The sequence below is a fragment of the Crotalus tigris genome, unplaced genomic scaffold (genome assembly GCF_016545835.1).
Source record: "Crotalus tigris isolate CLP2741 ecotype Arizona unplaced genomic scaffold, ASM1654583v1 scf7180000018227.753833, whole genome shotgun sequence".
Lineage (NCBI taxonomy): Eukaryota > Metazoa > Chordata > Lepidosauria > Squamata > Viperidae > Crotalus > Crotalus tigris.
Window position 1 is genome coordinate 535,138 of NW_024096893.1, and position 22,066 is coordinate 557,203.

The 22,066-nt window shown below is 40.6% G+C and overlaps 1 protein-coding gene across 1 annotated transcript in view; it reads left to right on the top strand.

Moving 5' to 3' along the window:
• GAS6 (growth arrest specific 6) overlaps positions 1-22,066 on the top strand; it is a 59,376-nt gene that overhangs the window by 18,346 nt on the left and 18,964 nt on the right. Inside the window, exons 5-7 of the mRNA XM_039349136.1 lie at positions 12,978-13,100; positions 13,966-14,088; positions 20,482-20,607. Coding sequence (XP_039205070.1) covers positions 12,978-13,100; positions 13,966-14,088; positions 20,482-20,607 — 372 coding nt within the window. The remainder of the gene's footprint in view (positions 1-12,977; positions 13,101-13,965; positions 14,089-20,481; positions 20,608-22,066) is intronic.

Genomic DNA, 22,066 nt, shown 5'->3' on the forward strand with positions numbered 1-22,066 from the left:
ACTTCAGTCCTATGGGTACCTAGTTGAAATATCAAATTGAATTTTGTAGGACATCACTTTGAACACAAGGTTGTGAGCTCGAAACAGGTAAAACATGAACAGAAAATAAAATAGAGAAGTGATACAATAGTTATGTTATGAGTTTTAAGTACTATATTAAAAGAGAAACTGATAGATAATATTAGATAATTCAATGGAATAATTCCTTTTTTAAATCTATACACCTTTTAGTATCAAAATTAAGTAGACTTGAAGAAAAAGATTGGAAATTGTGTAAAACTTTAAAATGGAAACATACAACAGAACATTTTAAAGGTATTATTTATAAGAGATGGTACATGCTTCAAAAGTGTCCCAAGGTTCTACAATTGCTGGATACAAAACCATTTTAGTCCAGTGTAGAAATTCCAAGTTCAGATTTCTGCAAACCTCAGAGTGACCTAGGTTGTTCCCTATTCTGTCTTTTATCTGTTTAATATTGGCAAAAGCTAATGCTAGTTCTCCTTGTCATTATTTCACTTACTATTGTTCAAAAGAATTGAAATCAGAAGGATAAATACATATTAACAACTAATTTCAGATGTTGCAAAGATTATATGTTTTAGTCTTCTGTGATTATCAGCAACCAGTGAATTAATAAAGGAGAATATTTGTAGCATAGGATTGAAATGAGTGGTTTTTGGTGTTCTCTGAGCTTGCTTGTTTTCTTGTAGATGTTTCATTAACAAACTAGGTAACATCATCAGTGTTAGTAAAGAGTGAGATTTGCTCTCAGTTTATTGCCCTGTCAATGTTGGTGAGGGTGGTTATAGAGCAATGGTTCTCAACCTGTGGGTCGGGACCCCATTATTTGGGGGTCGAACGACCATTTCACAGGGGTCGCCAAACAAGGCTGTCCGCCATCTTCCCCCCCTTTTCTTTGGCCACGCCCCTGGCACCCGGTGATGTATAAGTGGTTGGGGGTCACCACAACATGGGGAACTGTATTATGGGGTCGCGGCATTAGAAAGGTTGAGAATCACTGTTATAGAGGCTCTTTGGTTGAGCTGTGTACTATTGGCTTGTTTGGCTGTTTCTTGATTGGGATATTATTTACTTTATTGTTAGAGTAATGTTAATCTTGGAGTTAATCTATGAATAACAGAAAAAGGAAACAGAGCAACTTTATTAAAAAGTGCTTCACCACTGAACCCAATACAGCACAACTAACACAGACCCTAAAAAGAATAACACTATCAAGAACATCTCAAAAGCTACAACAGACTACTACAGCCACATAGAATCAGCGTAGCACACAAGCCAACTAAAGTCCTTCAAAATATCCTAAGCAAACCGAAAGACCCAGCAGCCTCGGAATTAAAAAAAACAGGATCATCTATAACATACAGTGTAATGACTGCAATAACCATTACGTAGGACAAACAGGCTGAAAACTGGCAAAACGCATCCATGAATACCAACTAGTAGTTAGAAGACATGATGAAAACTTTTTAATTTTACAACATATGGACAGACTTAATTATAGTTTCAGTTGGGAAACTATGACTAGACAAGTCCCAAAACACCAGGGAATTTCTATAAGCCTGGCACTCTGACAGATTAGCCATCAATAGACAAATAGACATAAATAATATCTATAGACTATGCAAAAAAGACAATGAGCCAAAAGGGGAACAAAGAGACCTAAGTACCTGTCTACCAGCAGTCAGCACCCAGATGAGCATAGATTAACTCCAAGATTAACATCAAATAAACAATATCCCAATCAAGAAATTGCCAAACAAGCCAACAGCAAGAACCTCTAAGACCACCCCCACTAACCCTGACAGGGCAAACCAGTAGAATATAAACTGAGAGCAAACCCCACTCTTTACTAGCTAGCATTAATATGTTACCTAGTTTGGGTAATGAAATGTTTACAAGAAAACAACCAAGCTGAGTGAGAACCAAATACCCTTCAATCAGTGAATTATTGAGTTGGTTTGTGTAGCAAACACCTGTGATGGGAACCTATAAGGATCATTACATGAGATGTTGAACAGTGGCTTCCTTGCACAATTAAAAGAGCATTTCAGTCAATTTATCATAGTCAGATATCATTTCTTGGGTACATTTCTGCACAAGATCAAGGTACTGCATGGCATTTCCAAATTTTTCTAGTTGTCAATGAAACTCTACTACATACAAGTGTTATACAATTAAGTTTCTTCATCTGATTTTTTGTTTATGTCAAGATGAAATGAACACCCTAAGCTTATCCTAAGACATTATTTATTATGTTGCACATTATAGTTATTTCACCAGTTGTACAGTGCTTCATATTCAAAGGCAACAAAGAAATTATTCAGGTAACACCTACCTACCCATCTACGGTGGGGTGGCAAATGTGACATGCCCATGCTGACATCATCACACAACACTGCAAATATGTGCATGTATTCAAGACATGAAGTTGCAAGTACATAGGGGTGCTATTGGCTTGATGACATCTTGTGCAGGTTATGATTTTGTATAATTGCATTTTGCCACCTTGTTTATCTGCATCTCTTTAAAGTAGATGCACAGGGATTGCCTAGCTTTCCTTTGCATCTGTTGTGTGTTTCCATGAAAAAACATGTTTGGTTTAAGCAGTTGTAGCCTGGTGCCCATTTGCATTCTGAAGTACCCCTTTGCCTTTAAATCTACAGTGTTATGCAACTTTTCCATTATTGGCATATGGAGGCCAGGTAGAATATGTAATTCTTATAATGATCTTGTGAGGTAGTAGGCTGGGAGAATGTGGTTGGACTCCACAGTATGGGGAAAAAATGGGTTCAATATTCCAAACGCATCACAAAGTACACTGGATTTCATTTAAGGTTATACAAATATTGTAAACCACCCCATCCCAACTCATGCTAAACGTTTGTATGATCATGTGAATCCATTCTGAATTGTGCCTTGGTCCCAAAGCTGTTTATTGAGAAACAAATCTTCATATTTGAGGGCAACTTCTAGTGATACACTTTGGAATATATTTCCCTGTAATTGAAGATGTTAGAAAGTACTGTAGAAGCATTATATAATTAAGCACAGGACAGCCAGATTTTAAATAAAATGATCAGGAAATTGTATGTTTCAAGATGTGAATAGCTGACAATGATTTCCAGTATTTTTGTTTATGGAGGACATTCAAGACTAGTATGATGAACGTGATATGGGTTTGCTTGTTATGATAATTATTTCCATCTGAAGAATAAACAGTATCAAATATTTCTGATGCATTATCTGAGTAAACTAGAGAAAAATCAGTAAGGTGACTGGGGTGATATAATACACCTCTAATTTTCCACTTTTCTGGATCTTTCTTTACAAAATTTTGTAGGCAGAAATATTGTTTGAAACTTTTGCTTATATGAGACTAAAAAACAAAACCAAAAGGATATTTGAAAGACAAAGTATATCTAAAAGTTGTCAAATGAAATGTATAATATTTATACTGCTTTTCAGTTGCTTCACATCATTTTGGTAATCTTAACAACATCCTGCAAAGATTTTCCTTTGAAAGCAATCTTGGGAAGGCTATATTTCTGAAAGGTGGATTAGAATAGAACGGAAAAGAATAGAATTAAAGCCATGCTTAGTTGCCTTAGGCAAGCTACTATCTCAACCTGTTACAGAAATATATGTGTTCTTTAGAGCTTTAAACATAACAGCTTGCCCACAGCAGTGTTGTAATTTACTGGATACTTTGGAATCTAAATGAGAAAAATAGCAAAATGCATCTTTAATATTTATATTATGAAAAGAGAAACACTGAAAGTATGATTTGAACTGTATAATAACATAAAGATGAAAACTGCTTATTTGCATGTAGAAAATATATCCTGTCTACCCTGTATAGTGTGGTTCAAGTACTAGTTTTTTCTTACACAGAATTGGCACTAGAGATTAGTTTTTTATTTAATTGCCTCTTTAGGCTGCATTACAATTAATGTAATAATTTGAGATGTTTTGTAATGTTCCATGACCAGTCTATATTTTGCTAATATGGATACTTGGGAACATAATTCACTAAAGAAGAAAGCAAATAATAGTTGTTACTATAAAATTATTGTGTTAATTGACTTCATTTCCTGTTTGAAACCTGAACACTAAGCAACAATATGTAGTGTGGAAATGTACTGCATAACATAACATTATAGTTTTCAGGAAGAAGCATTCTTTTTCCCCAGTAGTTGGTTTGTCTGCAGAGCAGAAATATCAAATGCATCAAAAAATTGAAAGCCCCATCAGGCCTGTTCTCATGTTGAGTACGAGAATAACAAATAGTTGCGCTTGAAGGAAAAATGCTCTCACACTTTTAACATATTTATTTTCCTCTTATATAGCATTTATCACCCTTAGCAATTTAAAGATATGTGGACTTGACCTCCCAGAATTCCTCAGCCAATATTACAATCTTTAATTGAGAAACACTGCTCTTTTGCAGGAACAGTGTTAATTTGCCAAGTCACCAATATAAGGCAATACCTACCATTGATCTATTGTTTTCTACCAACAAAAAAAAAATCTCAGCAACTACAAAATAAAATTCTACCTGCTAAGCAAGAATTTTCAGGCACGGTTTTTAAATGGTATTTTCTTGGTGAGTGTGATCTATAATGGGATCACAGGAATGGCTTATGTATGTATACGTCTGATTCACCTCCACAATGTTAAATGTTCTTCTATTCAGTTTTTTGCCAGCTTCTTTTTCATGAGCTTGCTTACTTCAGAAAGAGGAAGGACAATGTATTTTGTTGCGTTGCCTTTATGTTAGTGTTTATTAGTACTTAGCATTTATATTGACCTTATCAAGCAGTACTATTTCTGGGTTTCAAGATAAAAATATTGTAGGTGTGCCTGCTTTTGGCAGAGGGTACTAACACAGTATTCTTAAGAATTATGATTCTCCAGCAGGATGACTGTAGAGTCCAAATGGATGGGTTCTATGACGGCCTTCCTGCCTGGCAGACTGGGTAAAAACTTCGGCCACACCCCTTCCTTTGGGCGTGACCCCAGTTTTGACTCAGTCTCGAAGCCTGGTAGAAGTGCGAGAAGCAGCTCTCAGAACAAAACTAACTTAACTTAAAAAAAAAAAAAAAAAAAAAAAGGGAATCCCCTCTTCCTCCAGTTGAACGAAAATTTGTCTGGCAGCGGATAGGACTCGAGAGAGGCAGCCGGGATCGGCGGATTCGTGAGTGGGGCGTCAGGGACTAACGGGAGGCTTGGAGCCGGACCGGATCGCTCGCCCGCCGATAACCGGCCCACCGAGCAGCTGTTGGGGCGGGGGTTTCACTACCGGATTGCTCGCCGCTCTCCGGGGCCGCCAAACAGCTGAGCGGTTCGGGCGATAGAACGAGGCGCCGCTCAGCGCCAAACAGCTGAGCCGCGCGGAAAGCGTGATTGGGGCCGATAGAACGAGGCGCCGCTCAGCGCGAAACAGCTGAGCCGCGCGGAAAGCGGCTAAACCGCGGCGCCGCTCGGCATAGACCAGCGGAGCGGCGCGAGAGCCTCAGAGTCAAAGATCCGCCATTGTTTGAACCTCGTGGATTCCCGGGCTAACATTAGGAGGCGTGGTTTCTTCCCCATTCGCCATTTTGAGCGAACGGACCTTCCCGCCGTTTTCCCTTGGGGGCGGGGCCATCCGGACTCCATTCCTTTGCAGACAAAGGGGCAGCCCTTAAGCTAAAATCCGGGATTATCGCAAGAAACTGAGACAGGAGGAAGGAAGAGGGAAAAGGAAGAGAACCCTTTCTGATCGTGGTCTGCTGCCACAGCCACAGACAGGGGGAGAGAGAGGTATAAACTGCACTTTCTCTGGACTAAGTGAGGAGGTGAGGAGGAGTATTTTTCTCTGACTGTTCCTATAGTGACCTTTAGTCACTGCCTTGCAGGATCTTCTGTCCAAAGACTCCTGTCTGTCCGGCCATTGTTTGTATAGGCAGAGGAGGGCTCAGCCCCAAACATCTGCATCTGATCTGCGTATCCTGTCCCCCACTCCAGGCACTACCTACTCGGGGTGTCTGGCACAATGGCAGACAATGTCTCGTATTCAGTCACACAGGTCCCTCAATTGTCCCCCCCACAGCAACAACAAAAACGCAGATCTTCTGAATCTGAGGTGGGGGGGAAGAAGAAAGCTAAAACAAAACACCTTTCTCAGAAGGGACAGTCTAAAACGGCTGAGCGAGAGGCTTTGAGGAGACATTTGGCTTTAGAAAGACAAATTAGCAGGGCACAGAGAACCAATGCCAATGGGACAAATTCGGTTTCCCCTGTCCCAGCGGTGGCACCCAGCACAGACCCTACTGCCGAGGAAGTGCTTAAGACTTGGTCTCCTCCTGGGGAAACTGAACAGTTAGACTCCTCCAACCCCTCCTCACCAGCTTCTTCACCCGACCGCACCCCAGCGCCTCACTCTAACGACAAAGCGCAGGAGGGCATTTGGTCGGCACAATTCCATGCATTCATGCAGGATGCATTCTCCCAGTTCATGGCTTCTAAGGGACAAGTGGCCTTTCACACACCCCGTAAGGGTCGGGCTAGGCCACCCCCTACCAGCACCTCTGAAACTTCCTCTCAACTGGGAGAGGGTGACTCAGTGGACCTCGACATGTCAGACATGCCCCTCTCGGAGGACGAGGAGACGGCACCTGAGCAGGCAACGAGCTCTGGACTCTTTAACCCAGCGCTCCTAAAATCACTCCTGGTAAAGGCTGTTTCCACAGTCAACCTAACATCAGTACAGGATGAGAAGCCCTCAACAAGCAAGGAGGCCAATCCTCTGTTTGCCAAAAAGGTTCCACAAGATAAGTACATCCCATGTGCGGAGGTCTTCATGACCACGCTGGAGGAACAATGGTCCTCACTTGCAAGCCCACCGGCACCAAACAGCGCGGAAAGAAAGCTTTTCAATCTATCTCCCTCCTTCTCTAACATGTTAGAGGTTCCCACTGTCGATAACCCATTAATCTCATTATTTTCTACCTCCGCGATTCCAGGAGACATGGCGGAGGTCTTGAGGCCTGAGGAGAAGAAATTTGAACACTCACTCCGGCGTTCCCATATGGCTGCAGCCTGGGCGGCCAGAGCAGCCACTTCCTCATCTTTCTTCGCGAGGGCCAGCATCATGTGGCTGAGGGAACTGCAAGGCACGGTGCCTCCAGACCAGGTCAGAATACACCAAACATTGGCCAAGCTCCTCGCGGCCTCGCAATTTGTCTCAGACGCTTCACTGTACGCAACAAAGTATGCGGCTAGATCCATTGCGGCCACAGTGGCCTCACGTAGGCTACTATGGCTCAAAAATTGGAAGACAGACCTGAGGTCCAAATGGCGTCTTTCGACGTCCAAATACAGTGGAGTAGACCTATTTGGTTCCATTCTGGACCCACATGTCAGCGAAGGCAGAGACAAGAAAAAAAAAAAAAAAAAAAAAAAAAAAAAAACCCAGGATCGCCAGAGCCCGGGAGCCAGGGGCCAGTTCCAGTCCAGACGCCCATATAGGGGAGCGGGAGGCAGATCCTTTAAACGCACCAAGTGACGCCAAACAGGATACTCCCATTGGGGGTCGGTTAGGAAATTTCATCAGGGTCTGGGAGCTGACCACGACCGACTCCTGGGTCCTGGAAACGATCAGACATGGCCTGACCTTAGACTTCTGCTCTCCCCCACCAAACCGGTTCATCAGATGTCCCATCTCCAGAAGAGCACACAAGACGAGGCTGATAACTTCGGCTATAGTCCACCTCCTGTCAATTCAGGCCATAGAGAAGGTACCAAAGGAGGAGGAGGGAAGAGGATTTTACTCTATCCTCTTCGTCATCCCAAAGACATCAGGAGGGTGGAGAGCAATCTTGGACCTGAAGGGCCTGAACTATTTCATAAAGTACAGGAGGTTCAAGATGCACTCCTTAAAGTCCATACTAGCCAGCGTCAGGGAAGACGATCTACTATCCTCAATAGATCTCACAGAGGCGTACCTACACATCCCCATCCACCCCAGCTACCGGAAATTCCTCAGATTTACCTACGCGGGGCGACATTACCAATACAGGGCATTACCCTTCGGACTGTCGTCAGCACCAAGGGTATTCACAAAGATCTTAGCTGTACTAGCGGCCCATCTCAGGTTGATTCCGGTTCGCGTCCAGTTTTATCTGGACGACATCTTGATTCAGTCCAGATCTCGGGAACAAGCAAGGACAGATCTCAAGACCACAATCCGAACCCTACAGGGGCACGGATTTTCGGTCAATCTAAACAAGAGCCACCTCATTCCCTCAAGGAGACTGCAACACCTGGGCGCGGTGATAGACACGTCACAGTGCAGGGTATTCCTTTCCCAGGAGCGACTGATCAGCATATCCAAGCTAATCCACCAAATTCAAAAGATCAGGAGAGTGCCCTTGCTACAACTCTCGAAGCTCCTGGGAAAGATGATATCTTGCATGGGCATCATCCCATGGGCAAGGCTCCACTCGAGGGAGTTGCAGTGGTTCCTCCTACCCTACCAGAGGAGGAACCTCAGCACCTCCAACAGGAGTGTGCTGGTACCAGCACAGGTGATGAAATCACTAAAATGGTGGCTATCCCCCATGACACTCAAGGGGAGCATATTCAGGGAACCGAACAGGGTCACGCTCACGACAGATGCGAGCCTGTTCGGATGGGGAGCCCATCTGGGGACCCAGATAGCACAGGGCCAGTGGGGTCAAAAGGACCTGTCACACAGCATCAACTGGCTAGAGCTCCGGGCCATACACCTGGCCCTCCGTCATTTCTCACACCTAGTAACGAGGAGACACGTCCTCGTGCTTACAGACAATGTAGCAGCCAAGGCACATGTAAACAAGGAGGGAGGAACGAGATCAGTGGAACTAATGAAAGAAGCATTGGTTCTGGCTCGGTGGGCAGAAGCCAATGTGAGTTCCATCAGAGCGGAACACATCTCAGGGGAAACAAACACCCAGGCGGACTCCCTGAGCAGAGCCAAGGTGGACCAGTCGGAATGGCGTCTGGACCCGGCTCTCTTCGAGGAGATCTCCCGGAGGTTCGGACAACCGCACCTAGATCTATTTGCCAACCACAAGAATACACAACTCCCCAGGTTCTTCTCCAGATTCCCGTCCCCGGGATCGGAGGGAACGGATGCTCTCAGGTGCCGGTGGCCGGCGCAACTCCTGTACGCCTTCCCACCGCTGCCACTAATACCGGCAACCATACGCAAGATGATCCTGGAGGGCGCAGAAATGGTCTGCATTGCCCCTCACTGGCCACGGCGCCCGTGGTTTGCCGACCTCGTGGACCTTTCGATATCACCTCCGTGGAGGATTCCCCCGGACAGGGTAAAACTCAGTCAGGGCAAGCTTGTACACCCAGATCCCCAGTGGCTACAACTAGCCGCTTGGCATTTGAGCGGCAAAGCTTAACTAAACAATCTTATTCTGCAGGGGTGATATCGATCATACAGGCATCACGAAGGGCGTCCACCAATAGGATTTACGACGCTACATGGAAGGGATTCTGCAGGTGGTGCGCTTCGCTTCACCTAGACCCGACCGCAGTATCTATCCCCAATATCCTAGACTACCTATTGGAGGGTCTTAATAGGGGCCTGTCAGTCAATACCATCCGCAGACAGATTTCGGCCCTCTCAACCGTACTCTCCTGCGACAACTTAACTTCCCTAGCACAACATCCAGCGATTAATGCCTTCTTAAAAGGGGCGTCTAACACAAAGCCCCCAGTCATACACAGGTACCCGTCCTGGAACCTGCCTAGGGTCCTTCTAGCCTTGACATCTGCACCCTTCGAACCTCTTGAAACATGCTCACTCCATCACCTATCACTGAAGGTAGCTTTCCTTGTGGCAATTACTTCGGCAAGGAGAATTTCAGAACTAGCAGCTCTGTCAGTAAGGAAGGATCTGTGTACCTTTTTCAAAGACAGGGTCGTTCTTAGACCAGACCCGACCTTCATCCCGAAGGTAAATAGCACCTTTCACAGATCTCAGGAACTTACGCTTCCTGATTTCTGTCCAAGACCCAAACATAAGCTAGAACACAGATGGCACAAGCTAGACGTACGGAGAGCACTGTGTTTCTACGTGAAACGCACCTCGGCTTTCCGAAAGACTGAAGCATTATTTGTGTCCTTTCAACCATCAACTATGGGAAAGAAGGTATCTTCTTCCACCATAGGCAGGTGGATCAGAGCCTGCATAGCGCAGGCCTACGTCTCACAGGATTTGCCAGCACCCACTCAGGTGACTGCCCACTCAACTCGGAGCGCAGCCACATCTGCGGCGTGGCTAACGCAAGCTCCGGTGGAAGAGATTTGCAGGGCCGCAACCTGGTCCTCACCTTCGGTTTTCATTCGACACTACCGTTTAGACTCCCTAGCAGCAGCAGACGCGGCTTTTGGCAGAAGAGTTCTTCAACAGGTCGTATCTGCTCAGAGTTCGGTAGCCTAGACATTCCCTCCCAGGGGGACATGAGGGCTTTGGTATGTCCCATCCATTTGGACTCTACAGTCATCCTGCTGGAGAAGGGGCGTTGTCTTACCTGAACGCCTTTTCTCAGCAGGATGATGTAGAGTCCAAGCCCACCCAGAGGATAGGTCTAGGCAGGGATATAATAAAGATATAATAAAGAGCTGCAAGGTTAATTCCAACAAAGTTTCTCGCCTAAGTCAAAACTGGGGTCACGCCCAAAGGAAGGGGTGTGGCCGAAGTTTTTACCCAGTCTGCCAGGCAGGAAGGCCGTCATAGAACCCATCCATTTGGACTCTACATCATCCTGCTGAGAAAAGGCGTTCAGGTAAGACAACGCCCCTTTTGCCTTGCTCAACATCAGAATGTTTTGCTATAATAAAAGATGACTGCTTTACTCCAGAATAAGGATTCCAAGTCTGATCAGACTTGGGGAGTATAAACTGACCATCTTCTTTGAGATAGCCATATGATAATTGAATTCAAAAAGAAATTTTTGAAAAAGAAGTGTAAGTAGCCATTCTAATGTTCAACTTGCTGGCTTTATTATTTATCAGGCAATCACCATGTATAAATAAAAAAATAAAATATTGAGATATCTCTATGTGTGCAGACAATGGTATGTGAGAAGGACACTGGGAAACAAGGGGAACAGATGCTACCTACAGAACAATCAGATGAGAGGTCATGCAGCTGAATAATGGTCAGAGAAAGAAACTTAGGATCCACCCTAATGTAATCAGGCAGTGGGAGGTTTGTACTTTCAGACGTGCAAGAGTCTGTTAATGTAGATCGACAATAAAGTAGAAATAGCTCATTTTGTTGTTTCCTGTTTGGTCTTTTTGGGAGGCTGCAGCAATATTGCTCTTGTGTTCTGGATTATGGTTTTTCTTCCCTTTAGAAAATGCAGAAAATATGCAGAATGTGAATAATTATATTTAGCCCCATTTTCTTTTTGGTGCATATTACGTGTACCTGGTGACTTGCAGTAAGGAGTCAGTTGGCTCCCAAATAGCATGACCAAATTCATGACTAGAGATGTGACATCCTTGTCATTATTTGAATAATTTATTTGAACAATCAAATAAAAATATTTATCGTGGCTTTTAGGATAAAGAAAATCATGAGTGCATTTTCAGGCATCCCCAAAGTGCTTTTTCCCAAAAGGCAACTGAACTTTGTTTTTTCCTTGAAGACGTTTTGCTTCTCATCCAAGAAACTTCTTCAGCTCTGAAGAAGACATTTTCAGGCATCATTATCGATAAAAAATTTCCTCAATAATTTTCCCTCAGTAATTGTCTTTCTCTTTCTGTCTGCTACCCCTATCTTAGCCAAATCTTTATTATGATCATAGATCAGCATAGGGAGGGTGGAATATAAACAGTTGATCATTTTAAAAGCTAAAAAAATATAAAATTCCCTAATGTTTTATTGCTTTAGCAAAAAGATATGTAAGAATTAGCTAGCTTGTTTAGGAAAGATTTATCAGTTGGGAGAGCCTAGTACACTATCATTTACCTGTTTTAACATATGTTTGTATATGCTATACATTCACATCTGTTTTAGCATATGTTTATGCCTGCCATACATGCAGTCATGAGGGAGAAAAGGGTGCTTTTATGTACCGTATCTATGCAGGCACTTTGGAATCTCTGCATTTTTGGATGTACAGTATATGTGGATGTATAATCATATTCAGTGGGCTAATCTGCACCTCTGTGAAACATACACACTTAGTGCAAAAAGAATCATTGTCCTGTGTTAGATATCATTCTCTTTTATTTATTGAATTTAACATTTAATTGGCATGTATGTGTGTATAGAGTTCAACATGTTGAACTCCTATACCAGGGGTAGGCAACCTTGGCTCTTTTATGATTCGTGAACTTCAACTCCCAGAATTCCTGAGTCAGCCTGGGCTGGCTCAGAAATTCTGGGAGTTGAAGTCCACGTCATAAAAGAGCCAAGGTTGCCTACCCCTGCCCTATACAAACAAAATGTATCATAGTTTCAGGGGGTTCTAGTAAGATAGTAACTTTAGGTGTGTTGGTAGTGTTTTTCTCTTGCCTAAAATTAACAATTGTAGTCTCAAGGTTTCGTTTTCTTTTCTTTTTTTGGAGGAAAAAAAACCCAGAAAACAGTTTCTCAGAAAGCTGATTTCAAAGTTAGAATGAGGAAGGTAAATTGAGAAATATTTTCCATTCTTTTTTTAAAAAAAATACACAATGGTCTCCAGAACAAAAATTCATTTACTTTGGTTGAGTTAGACTTTTTCTGTAATTGGGCATATAGCCTAGAAAACAACATTATAGAATGATGCAATTCTACCAATGTTATTCCTCCTTGTTTAAGAGAATAATGCCTTCTCACGATTAGTTTGAAGAGTAATTAATACCAGTCTCATTGTTCTGAACAGTGTAATTCAAGATAAACATTTTACAAGGTTTTTTTTCTGCCCTAGATTTGCCAGATCAATGTTCTCCTAACCCGTGTCAGAGAGATGGTACTATAAAATGTGAAGATCTGAAAGGTGGATATCTTTGCCACTGCAAGAGAGGCTGGGAAGGCGAGATATGTGATAAAGGTAAGTCTAAGTCTGAGCTGCTTGGACCGGTAAATCTCAACTTACAATCACATTTGAGCCCAAAATTTCTGTTGCTAAGCAAGAGAGTTGTTAAGTGAGTTTTTCCCCATTTTACGACCTTTGTTACCATAATTGTTAAGTGAATCACTGCAGTTCTTAAGTTAGTAACATTGTTAAGTGCATCTGGCTTCCCCAATGACTTTGTGTGTCAGAAAGTTGCAAAAGGTGATCACATGAGCCTGGGACACTGCAACCGTCATGAATGTGAGTGAGTTGCCTAGCATCTGAATTTTGATCATTTGAGTTGGGTATGTTGCAATGATCATAAGTGTGAAAAACAGTAATAAGTCACTTTTTTCAATGCCATTATAACTTTGAATGGTCACTACTGTTGTAAGTTGAGGACTACCTGTATGTCTATAATTCTGACTATTGGGTGGACAAAAATATAGTTTATTTACAGAACATGGATTTTTTATATATATAAAAGGTTCAATCTTTGGAATCTCCAGATGAAGATTGACAGAGTTATTCTATGAACTCTTGCTGCTCACCACAACAGAGACTCTAATTAGCAAACAGATCAATGGATCCATTAAAACAGAATAACAGAAGGCTTGATTGAAAGAGATTCTGCATAGCTTATTGCTCCAATCAGCCTAAAAAGACACTTGTGAATAACTGCATAAATAAATAAATTTAAACATTGTAAACTGATTTTAAAATTAAATCAGAGATGATAAAAACTTGCATATACAACATGTGGAATTTAATAAAATGATACATATGAAGAGATGAATTTCGTGTTTCACATTCTTCTGTTGGAGTTTGTTTGGATACTGAAACAGTCTTTTTCCACTTCTAGATATTAATGAATGTGCAGATCACAATGGCGGATGTAAACAGATCTGTTATAACAAACCAGGCAGCTATCACTGCTCATGTTACACTGGCTATGCTCTTATGAGTGACAGTAAATCATGCGAAGGTAAGCTATGAAATACACAAGAATAATATGAAATCCAACTTTGACATTACACGAACTAGCCTGTTTTGAATCTAATTTGATCTGCTCCAGTTTTTTTTTTCCTGCTTCCTCTTTCTTCTTTTTGGTCTTGATGCCAACCCCAAGTTTGCCAGCTGAAGCTCTATGGCAAGTCATGATTGCTGGATCTTTTGATATGTTCTATCAACAACACTTTATGAGAAGGTTACTGCACAAATTCTGTAAGAGTGAGTGAAAGCTACGTGCCTCTGCTGCGTCTATTGTTCCATTATTATATAAAAGGGTAGATATCTTGATGAAAGTAAATAATGGCATCTTGAGGATTAGCATGTTTATTGTGGATATGTTCTAAGTGAATTTACGAGCCAGCAATAAAATTATTCTAATCCAGATAAAACTTATAAACCACATTAACCCTGTGCTATCTTTATTAGCATAAATAATTCTGAATGCTAAACTGAGCGGTTGTTATTGCTTCTGACTTTCTCACAACTGCGGTTTAAGATTTCAATAGGAACAGCCAGGAATGCATGCCTAAGCATGTCTGCAGTCATACCACAGAACTATCCAACCCCATAGCAAAAGAGTGATTCACAAAGGATTGGCATATTATGCCAAAATGCTCCAGCCAACAGGCTCTTTCTGGAGCTAAAAAGCAATATTTGGCAAAGTAGCATATAGTTTTTGTTAGTTTCATTACATTGCATTGTGTTAGAAAATGACCTCATGTATACAAGAAGTGTGCAGCCACCTGAAAGAAAAATAATGTCTCATTCATCTCAGAAATGTTCTGATGACAAGTGGCCAATAACAATGGATATGTTTTCTGTAATTTAAAGTATAGTGCTTCAGCCTGTTGAACAGAATTTTAATGTTCTGCATACTGGAAGTCAGTAAAGAATAAAATGAAAATAATGCTGCCTGGACAGAGATTGTGGAGGGGAGAGAGAAAAGGTTAAAGGAAGAAAAGAGCTGTATAGTAGCGGCAAACTAACTGAAGCTGTTGCTGAGAAACCACATTCTGCAAAGGCTGAGATATATGCTTGAGGCACCATTTTGTTTTGGGGCATCACTCCAGCTTTTGCAGTTTGAAGTATTTGCAAAACATTGTTTTGGGTTTCACATTTTCTTTTGAACATACCTCATTAGGGCTATTTTATCAGCAAGTTAAGCAGACTTGGCTAGATAGTTCCAGAAAGGATTGCATCCTTGCATTATAGACGGTATCTACTTTTTGTTCCATGAAATCTTCATTAGTGTCACCTAGTGATAAATATCCCTTTGTGAGACAATGTATTGCAGTGATTCTCGACTTGGCAGCTTTAAGATATGTGGACTTCAATTCCCAGAATTCCCCAATCAGTAATTTCCTTTTTTTATTTTTATCCTGCCTATTATTTTTATAAGGTGGCAAACATACCCAACATACATTTCTCCTCCTATTTTCCCCACAACAACAACCCTGTGGAGTTGATTAGGTAAGACAGTGACTGGCTCAAAGTCACCTAGAGGGTTTTCATGTGTAAGGTAGAATTAGAATTCATAGTCTCCACTGGACTAAATTAGCTCTCAATAATGTTGAAGTCCATACATTTTAAAGTTGCCAAGGTTGTGAAACACTGAGTTATTGAAAGAGTAATAACTCAATTGTAAACATTCCTGGAGGATATTGATTATCTACATCTATTTTAGCTTTGTTTTACAATGAGAAGCAGCATGCCAACATTTTAACAATTAAAACAAACTCAGCTAGCATAGTTGCAATTCCAATACATCTGGAAAATTTTGGCTGTGTTTTTTTCTCCAAGCTTGTTTTAATATAATTCCTGAATGTTTCATTACCAAACTAAGTAACATCATCAGCAGAATTTTCTTGTGCTATTCTCTTTAGCTCATAAGTGCCTTGTGGAAAATATCTATATGGGGAGGGAGCTATAAACGTATTTTATAGCTTATTTGTGGAAAAACAGCTGGCAAAGGAGATCAAAATGGACAAACAGTGTGAGTACAGAGATAGGCATTAAGGATGTGCAGCACTTTGGAAATAGTTTAAAAAATGTTCCTCAGAACATGTGGGTATGAACATAATATCTGTCTGTAGCTCTTTAAAGTAGCCTAGTCCTTTACCTGAATCACGGATAAAAATTTGCAGATGGATGCTATGATTGCATCCCCATTCCTTTGAATTACCTTTTATTAATTTTGAAGTGCTACCCAGGCCTACTGAGTATATCGCCTTTTGCAAATCCTCTCGTTTAAATTGCCCTTTCTCAAAATATTTTGTGGGGACGAGAGGTAAAAAGTGACACTTTCTTGTGTTGGTATAATTATTCATTTGTTTGCTAAATTTACATTCTGCCTTTCCTCCAAGTGTGCTGGGTGATGAAATGAAATGAGATGAGATAGCCTTTATTGTCATTTTTTACTGTGGGCACACTGGCACACATTAAAAATGAAATTCTGTTGCTTGCTCTCAAATGTAGCACTCTTGGCTATTATTTTTCCATTATCAAACATATATTTAAAAGAGAGCAACTGGCTCCATATTACCTAAAGAGCTTCCATGGCTGAGAACAGACTAGGGAGCTGCATCTTGTTAGCTCTAATCCAGTGGTTCTCAACCTGTGGGTCGGGACCCCATTTGGGGTCGAACGACCATTTCACGGGGGTCGCCAAACAAGGCTGTCCGCCATTTTTTCCCCCTTTGGCCACGCCCCTGGCACCCAGTGATGTATAAGTGGTTGGGGGTCACCACAACATGGGAAACTGTATTATTGGGTCGCGGCATTAGAAAGGTTGAGAACCACTGCTCTAATTCAATACTTTACTCTCAATACCATGATGAAATCCACTTGGAAATTCTGATTTGAATTTAGTAAACTTGTTTTAAGAAAGTGTGTTCATGTTAAACCTGAACTACAATGCGCAAGTTGGACTTTAGTATTTCGGCTTCTGGAATTCTAATATTGTACTTTCCAAGTATATCAAGGCAGAGCATTTTACATCTTCATTAACACACTCTATCAAAAGACTGAAGGTCAAATTTCTACATATTTTTTCCTCCACTTAATCACACTGGGAGGCAGTTTTTAGGCATCTTGGAGGTACCTTCCATCTGAGGTGGAAAATTTCTTTTGTTTCTTATTATGCTTGCAAGATGCTCTTCTTTTAATAATTAGATAGATTGAGAACCCCCTGCTCCAAAATCACCGTAAGTTCATGATCAATTAGAATCTGTATTTAGATAACTTATTCTGCCTAATTGGACATTTGTTTTTATAATAAATAGATGGAAAATGATAACATTGTGAAACAAAAAAGGAAATAACAAAACAAAGAAAGAGGAAAAAGCATTTCCCCCAGTGCGATCCATTTAAAATTGCTGCTTGGAATCCCAGGGGTCAAAATACACATGTTGAAAGGTTATAGACCAGGGGTAGTCAACCTTGGCTCTTTTATGACTCATGGACTTCAATTCCCAGAATTCCTGAGCCAGCTTAGCTGGCTCAGGAATTCTGGGAGTTGAAGTCCACGAGTCATAAAAGAGCCAAGGTTGACTACCCGTTATAGATCATCCATTCTGAGCCAGATGTTCTCTGGGTGGTTTGGATCATCCTTACCTGGAATAGAATTAGCATATTTGGGCAGAACCAGATGGGAAATACTCTTCAGGTAGTCCTCGACTTACAACAGTTCATTTAGTGACAATTCAAAGTTACAAAAGCACCAAAAACAGTGACTTATGACTGTTTATCACACTTACAACCTTTGCAGCATCCCCATGATCATGTGATCAGAATTCGGATGCTTGGCAACTGACTGGTATTTATGACAGTTGCAGTGCCCTGGGGTCATGTATTCACTCTTGGTTACCATCTGACAAGCCAACTCAATGGAGAAGCCAGATTCACTTAACAACCATGTGACTAACTTAACAATTCCAGTGATCCACTTAACAATTGTGACGAGCACGGTCATAAAATGGGTCTCGCTTAGCAGAAATTTTGGGTTCAATTGTGGTCATAAGTCAAGGACTACCTGTACTATGTCTTTGTGTGTGTGTGTGTGTGTGTGTGTGTGTGTGTGTGTGTGTGTTTGTGCTTTGAGTAAGTCTTGACTCCTCTGACAACTGCCTGAACTAGTTCCTGCAATTTTCTTGGCAAGATCTCCTTTCTAGGGCTGAGAGAGAATGACTAGCTCAAGGTCATCCTTTGTGTCTAAGGTAGGACTAGAAATCAGAGTCTCCTGGATTCTAGCTACTGCCCTAATTATTACACACACCAGCTCTCTATGCCATATTTACTTACAATGTAAAAATTTGACATTTAGAAAGTTTAGTTTATCTCAAGGGGCGGAGGGCTGTTTTATTACGGCTACATTTCCTGCAACTGCTCAGTATCAAAAGCACATTTCTCTTAACCCAATTATATTATTATGAGAAAAGTGTAAATAATGCCTGCTTGGGAGATATGAGTGGGTGTACGCCTCTGTATGAAGATGATACTGTGTGGCTGCCTGAAAATCCAAATCATTTGCAACCAATTGTATATTACAACTAAAAGAATGGAAATTAATGTAGCGAAGGTCAAGGTTATTGCATTTGATAAGGAACAATTGCAAATAATATATAAATGGTGAAAATAAAGCAAGTAGATTAATTTTTGTATCTTGGTAGAAGGTTTACTAAAGATCAGGAAAAGGTATACAGAAGTTTTAAGACATGCAAAAATTGGTAGAAAAAAAGCACATTATGAGGAAGGAATGTTTGTTAAAGTAAATGAAAATGTATAGAAGTGGAAAAATGCCTCTATTAAGAGTGTGTTTCTATTCATTTTTGTTATTGAATTGAAAATTGGATGTTTCAGAAGAAACAGAAAAATTAAATGCATTGGGAATGGGGTATTTAAGAAATAGCCTGCTATACAGCATTCTAACCACTATACCACCATGGCACAATGTGTGGTAAAACAGGGAAAAATAGGATTAAGAACGAATAATTGTGAAAGGAATATGTACTGAATGAAAAACTGAATGATGAATATAAAAAGAAGAGAGACAGGTAGTCTTTGACTCACAACCACTATTGATCCCAAGTTTTCTATTGCTAAGCAAAGCATTTGTTCACTAGGTTTTGCCCCACTTTACCACTTTTTTGCCACAGTTGTTAAGCAAATCACTGCAACCATTAAGCAAATCTGACTCTCCCATTTACTTGGTCAAAAGTCAGCTGGGAAGGTTACAAATAGTGATCACATGGCCCTGGGCAATTGTCATAAAAAATTCAAGCACCTGAATTTTATTCACGTGACCATGGGAATGCTGCAGGGATCATAAATGTGAAAACTGGTCATAAGTCACTTTTTTCAATGCCATTGTAACTTTGAACAGTCACTAAAGGAATAGTTGTAATGATGTAGTTTGTCATAGAGAATGAATGAAAATCAGAATTCCACAACCAACAGATAAATGCAGAGTGAATTAATGGGTTAAAAGGAAGGTGAAAGCTGAGAAAGTCACAGCAAGATAAAGTTGATGAGATCCTCAGAACATACTTTAAGAAAACAGGCAGTATATGAAGCAGATGACAAATCTGTCAGAAGCAAAGAGAATTTCTAAGTATAGAATGATACGGAATGATGTTGGTATAAACTAGTGTTGGTTATATTTCTTCCCTTTTTCTTCTCTGATGCCTTTAATTTCTTTGGTTTACTTCTTTTCTATGCTGTGCATAACATTGCTTAACCTAAAAGGGAATGGCCTGGTGGGTATGTACAGATATAGCTATACTATTCTGCATGAAATTTGCTTTGTACAAACTAGTTGCTGAAAAATGGGTGGTGCCATATGCTACTATCTACACTGCAAGATTTGACTGTGTATCCTCCATTCATTACATTAGATGCCTCATTTTCAGTATGGAGAAACAAATTAAATGTGCATGTAAACATGATCTATATGCCCTGTTCCATTAAGGAACTATGTACAAAAACCTCATTGTTAACTGAAATAAGCTTTTCCCAGCCAAACAGCTGGTAATTTCCTATCCTGTGATCCTTTTTGTCTCAAAACCCTGACCCTTTTCTAACATTGCTATCACACTTTTTCCTGTGATTCTCCTCCTCTCTGCTCCCATCCCCAGTGTTCACATTTTTAATAATTTTTCTAGCATTTATCCAGAAGTGCTGTATATCTTGCAGAATACCAGCCTTTTGTTTCTGGGGAGGCTGAAGTCATTTCCTAATTCCATTATGCCATTATAACAATAGAGAGAGAATGAGTTGCAGACTTGGTATAACATGGAGGGACAGGCCTGTGAAACATAGTTGATAGTCTGATTATTATTGTTGATTGTCTTTACTTTTTGCTCTTTTTCAGATATTGATGAATGTGCTGCAACAGCAGGGATCTGTGGAGAAGCTCAGTGTAAAAATTTAGTAAGGTCTTATTCATGTGTTTGTGATACTGGTTATACTTATGATGAGGTCACGAAGACCTGCAAAGGTTAGTAGGTAGAATTAAATTCTATCATGAGAATTCTTACCCTCAATCAGTGTATGCTGTTGCCTTCCTACTTTGCTGTTAATTTCCTATATACCTCTAGATGGCAAGTGGGTGTTGAAAAATAAGCAGATAGAGTATTGAGTCAAATTTGATGTTTTTAAGAAAGATTATATCAAGCATTATGATGAATATTTTTATAAGAATAATTTTTAAAAGGTACAATAAATGTATTGTCTAGCACTGATGATGTTACCTAGTTTAGATAATGAAACGTCTGCAAGAAAACAACCAAGTTCAGAGAGCACCAAAGGGGCCTCTCATGTCAACCCTGAGCTACAGATATTCTCCTTTAAATGTATTGTCATCCAATATATTTTAAAAATCATCTAATGACTGGGAAATTCAGTGCAGGCTTATACTCAAATTTCTTGCAAATCACTAATTTCTTTATTTGCTTCTGGAGGCCAGCATTGAGAGAGCCCAACTTTCTCAAATGAAAGCATTCTTAGGTAGAAAATACAGTGCTCTGGTTATTGATTATTTTACTTAATCTGCTACCACTTTAGCTTTTTTGACTATTGTAGTTCAGCAGTTTTAACTGAAGAGTTAAACTGTTTTAATAAGAGCACAGAATAAAAACAGGAGAAACTTGTCCTAGTAGACAGCATCTCTATAGGATTCCTGAACAGTTGAAAGGTGTGTTAAAATGGAATACACAAGATGCTCCAGAACCATCTGTAAGTGACTGGTGTTCTCCAGTCATATTAATGGGCAAAAACAGTGTTGCATAGACTTCTAGCAAATAAACCAAGAGGCAAAGTTCAATGGGTATTCAATGCCAAGAGTTGAGGCTTCTTGGATGGCCTAGAGATCGAGCCAGGTATTTTTCACCTGCCAAAGGATATTGGCAAATTCCACTGGAATGCCATTCAAAAAAGAAAACCACATTTGTTACGCCATAAGTTCACTTTTAATTAAGCTAATGTCATTTAATCTACATGGAGTACCCTGCACTTTAAGTGTCTAGTAAACAAGATTTCACCAGGTCAAGGGGAATGATATGCTGCCTATCTAGATGATGATCTCATATGCAGTACAGTGCAAAAGTGTTGGGCAGTTGTGTAAAAATGCTGTAAATTAAGAATGCTTTCAACAATGTTAATAATGTTAGAAGTGTTAATAGTTTAGGATGGTCACACCAAATATTGATTTGATTTGGCTTTCTCTTCTGTTCATTTACTTTCCATTTTGCTAATTGATAAAAATAAACTGTTCAAAATTCTATTTCTGAAAGCATCCTTAATTTACAGCATTTTTTCACAATTGACTAACCTTTTTGCACAATACTCTATATCAGTGGTTCTCAACCTTCCTAATGCCGCGACCCTTTAATACAGTTCCTCATGTTGTGGTGACCCCCACCCCCCCATCCAGCTGGCCGGGGGGTATCAAAAACTTG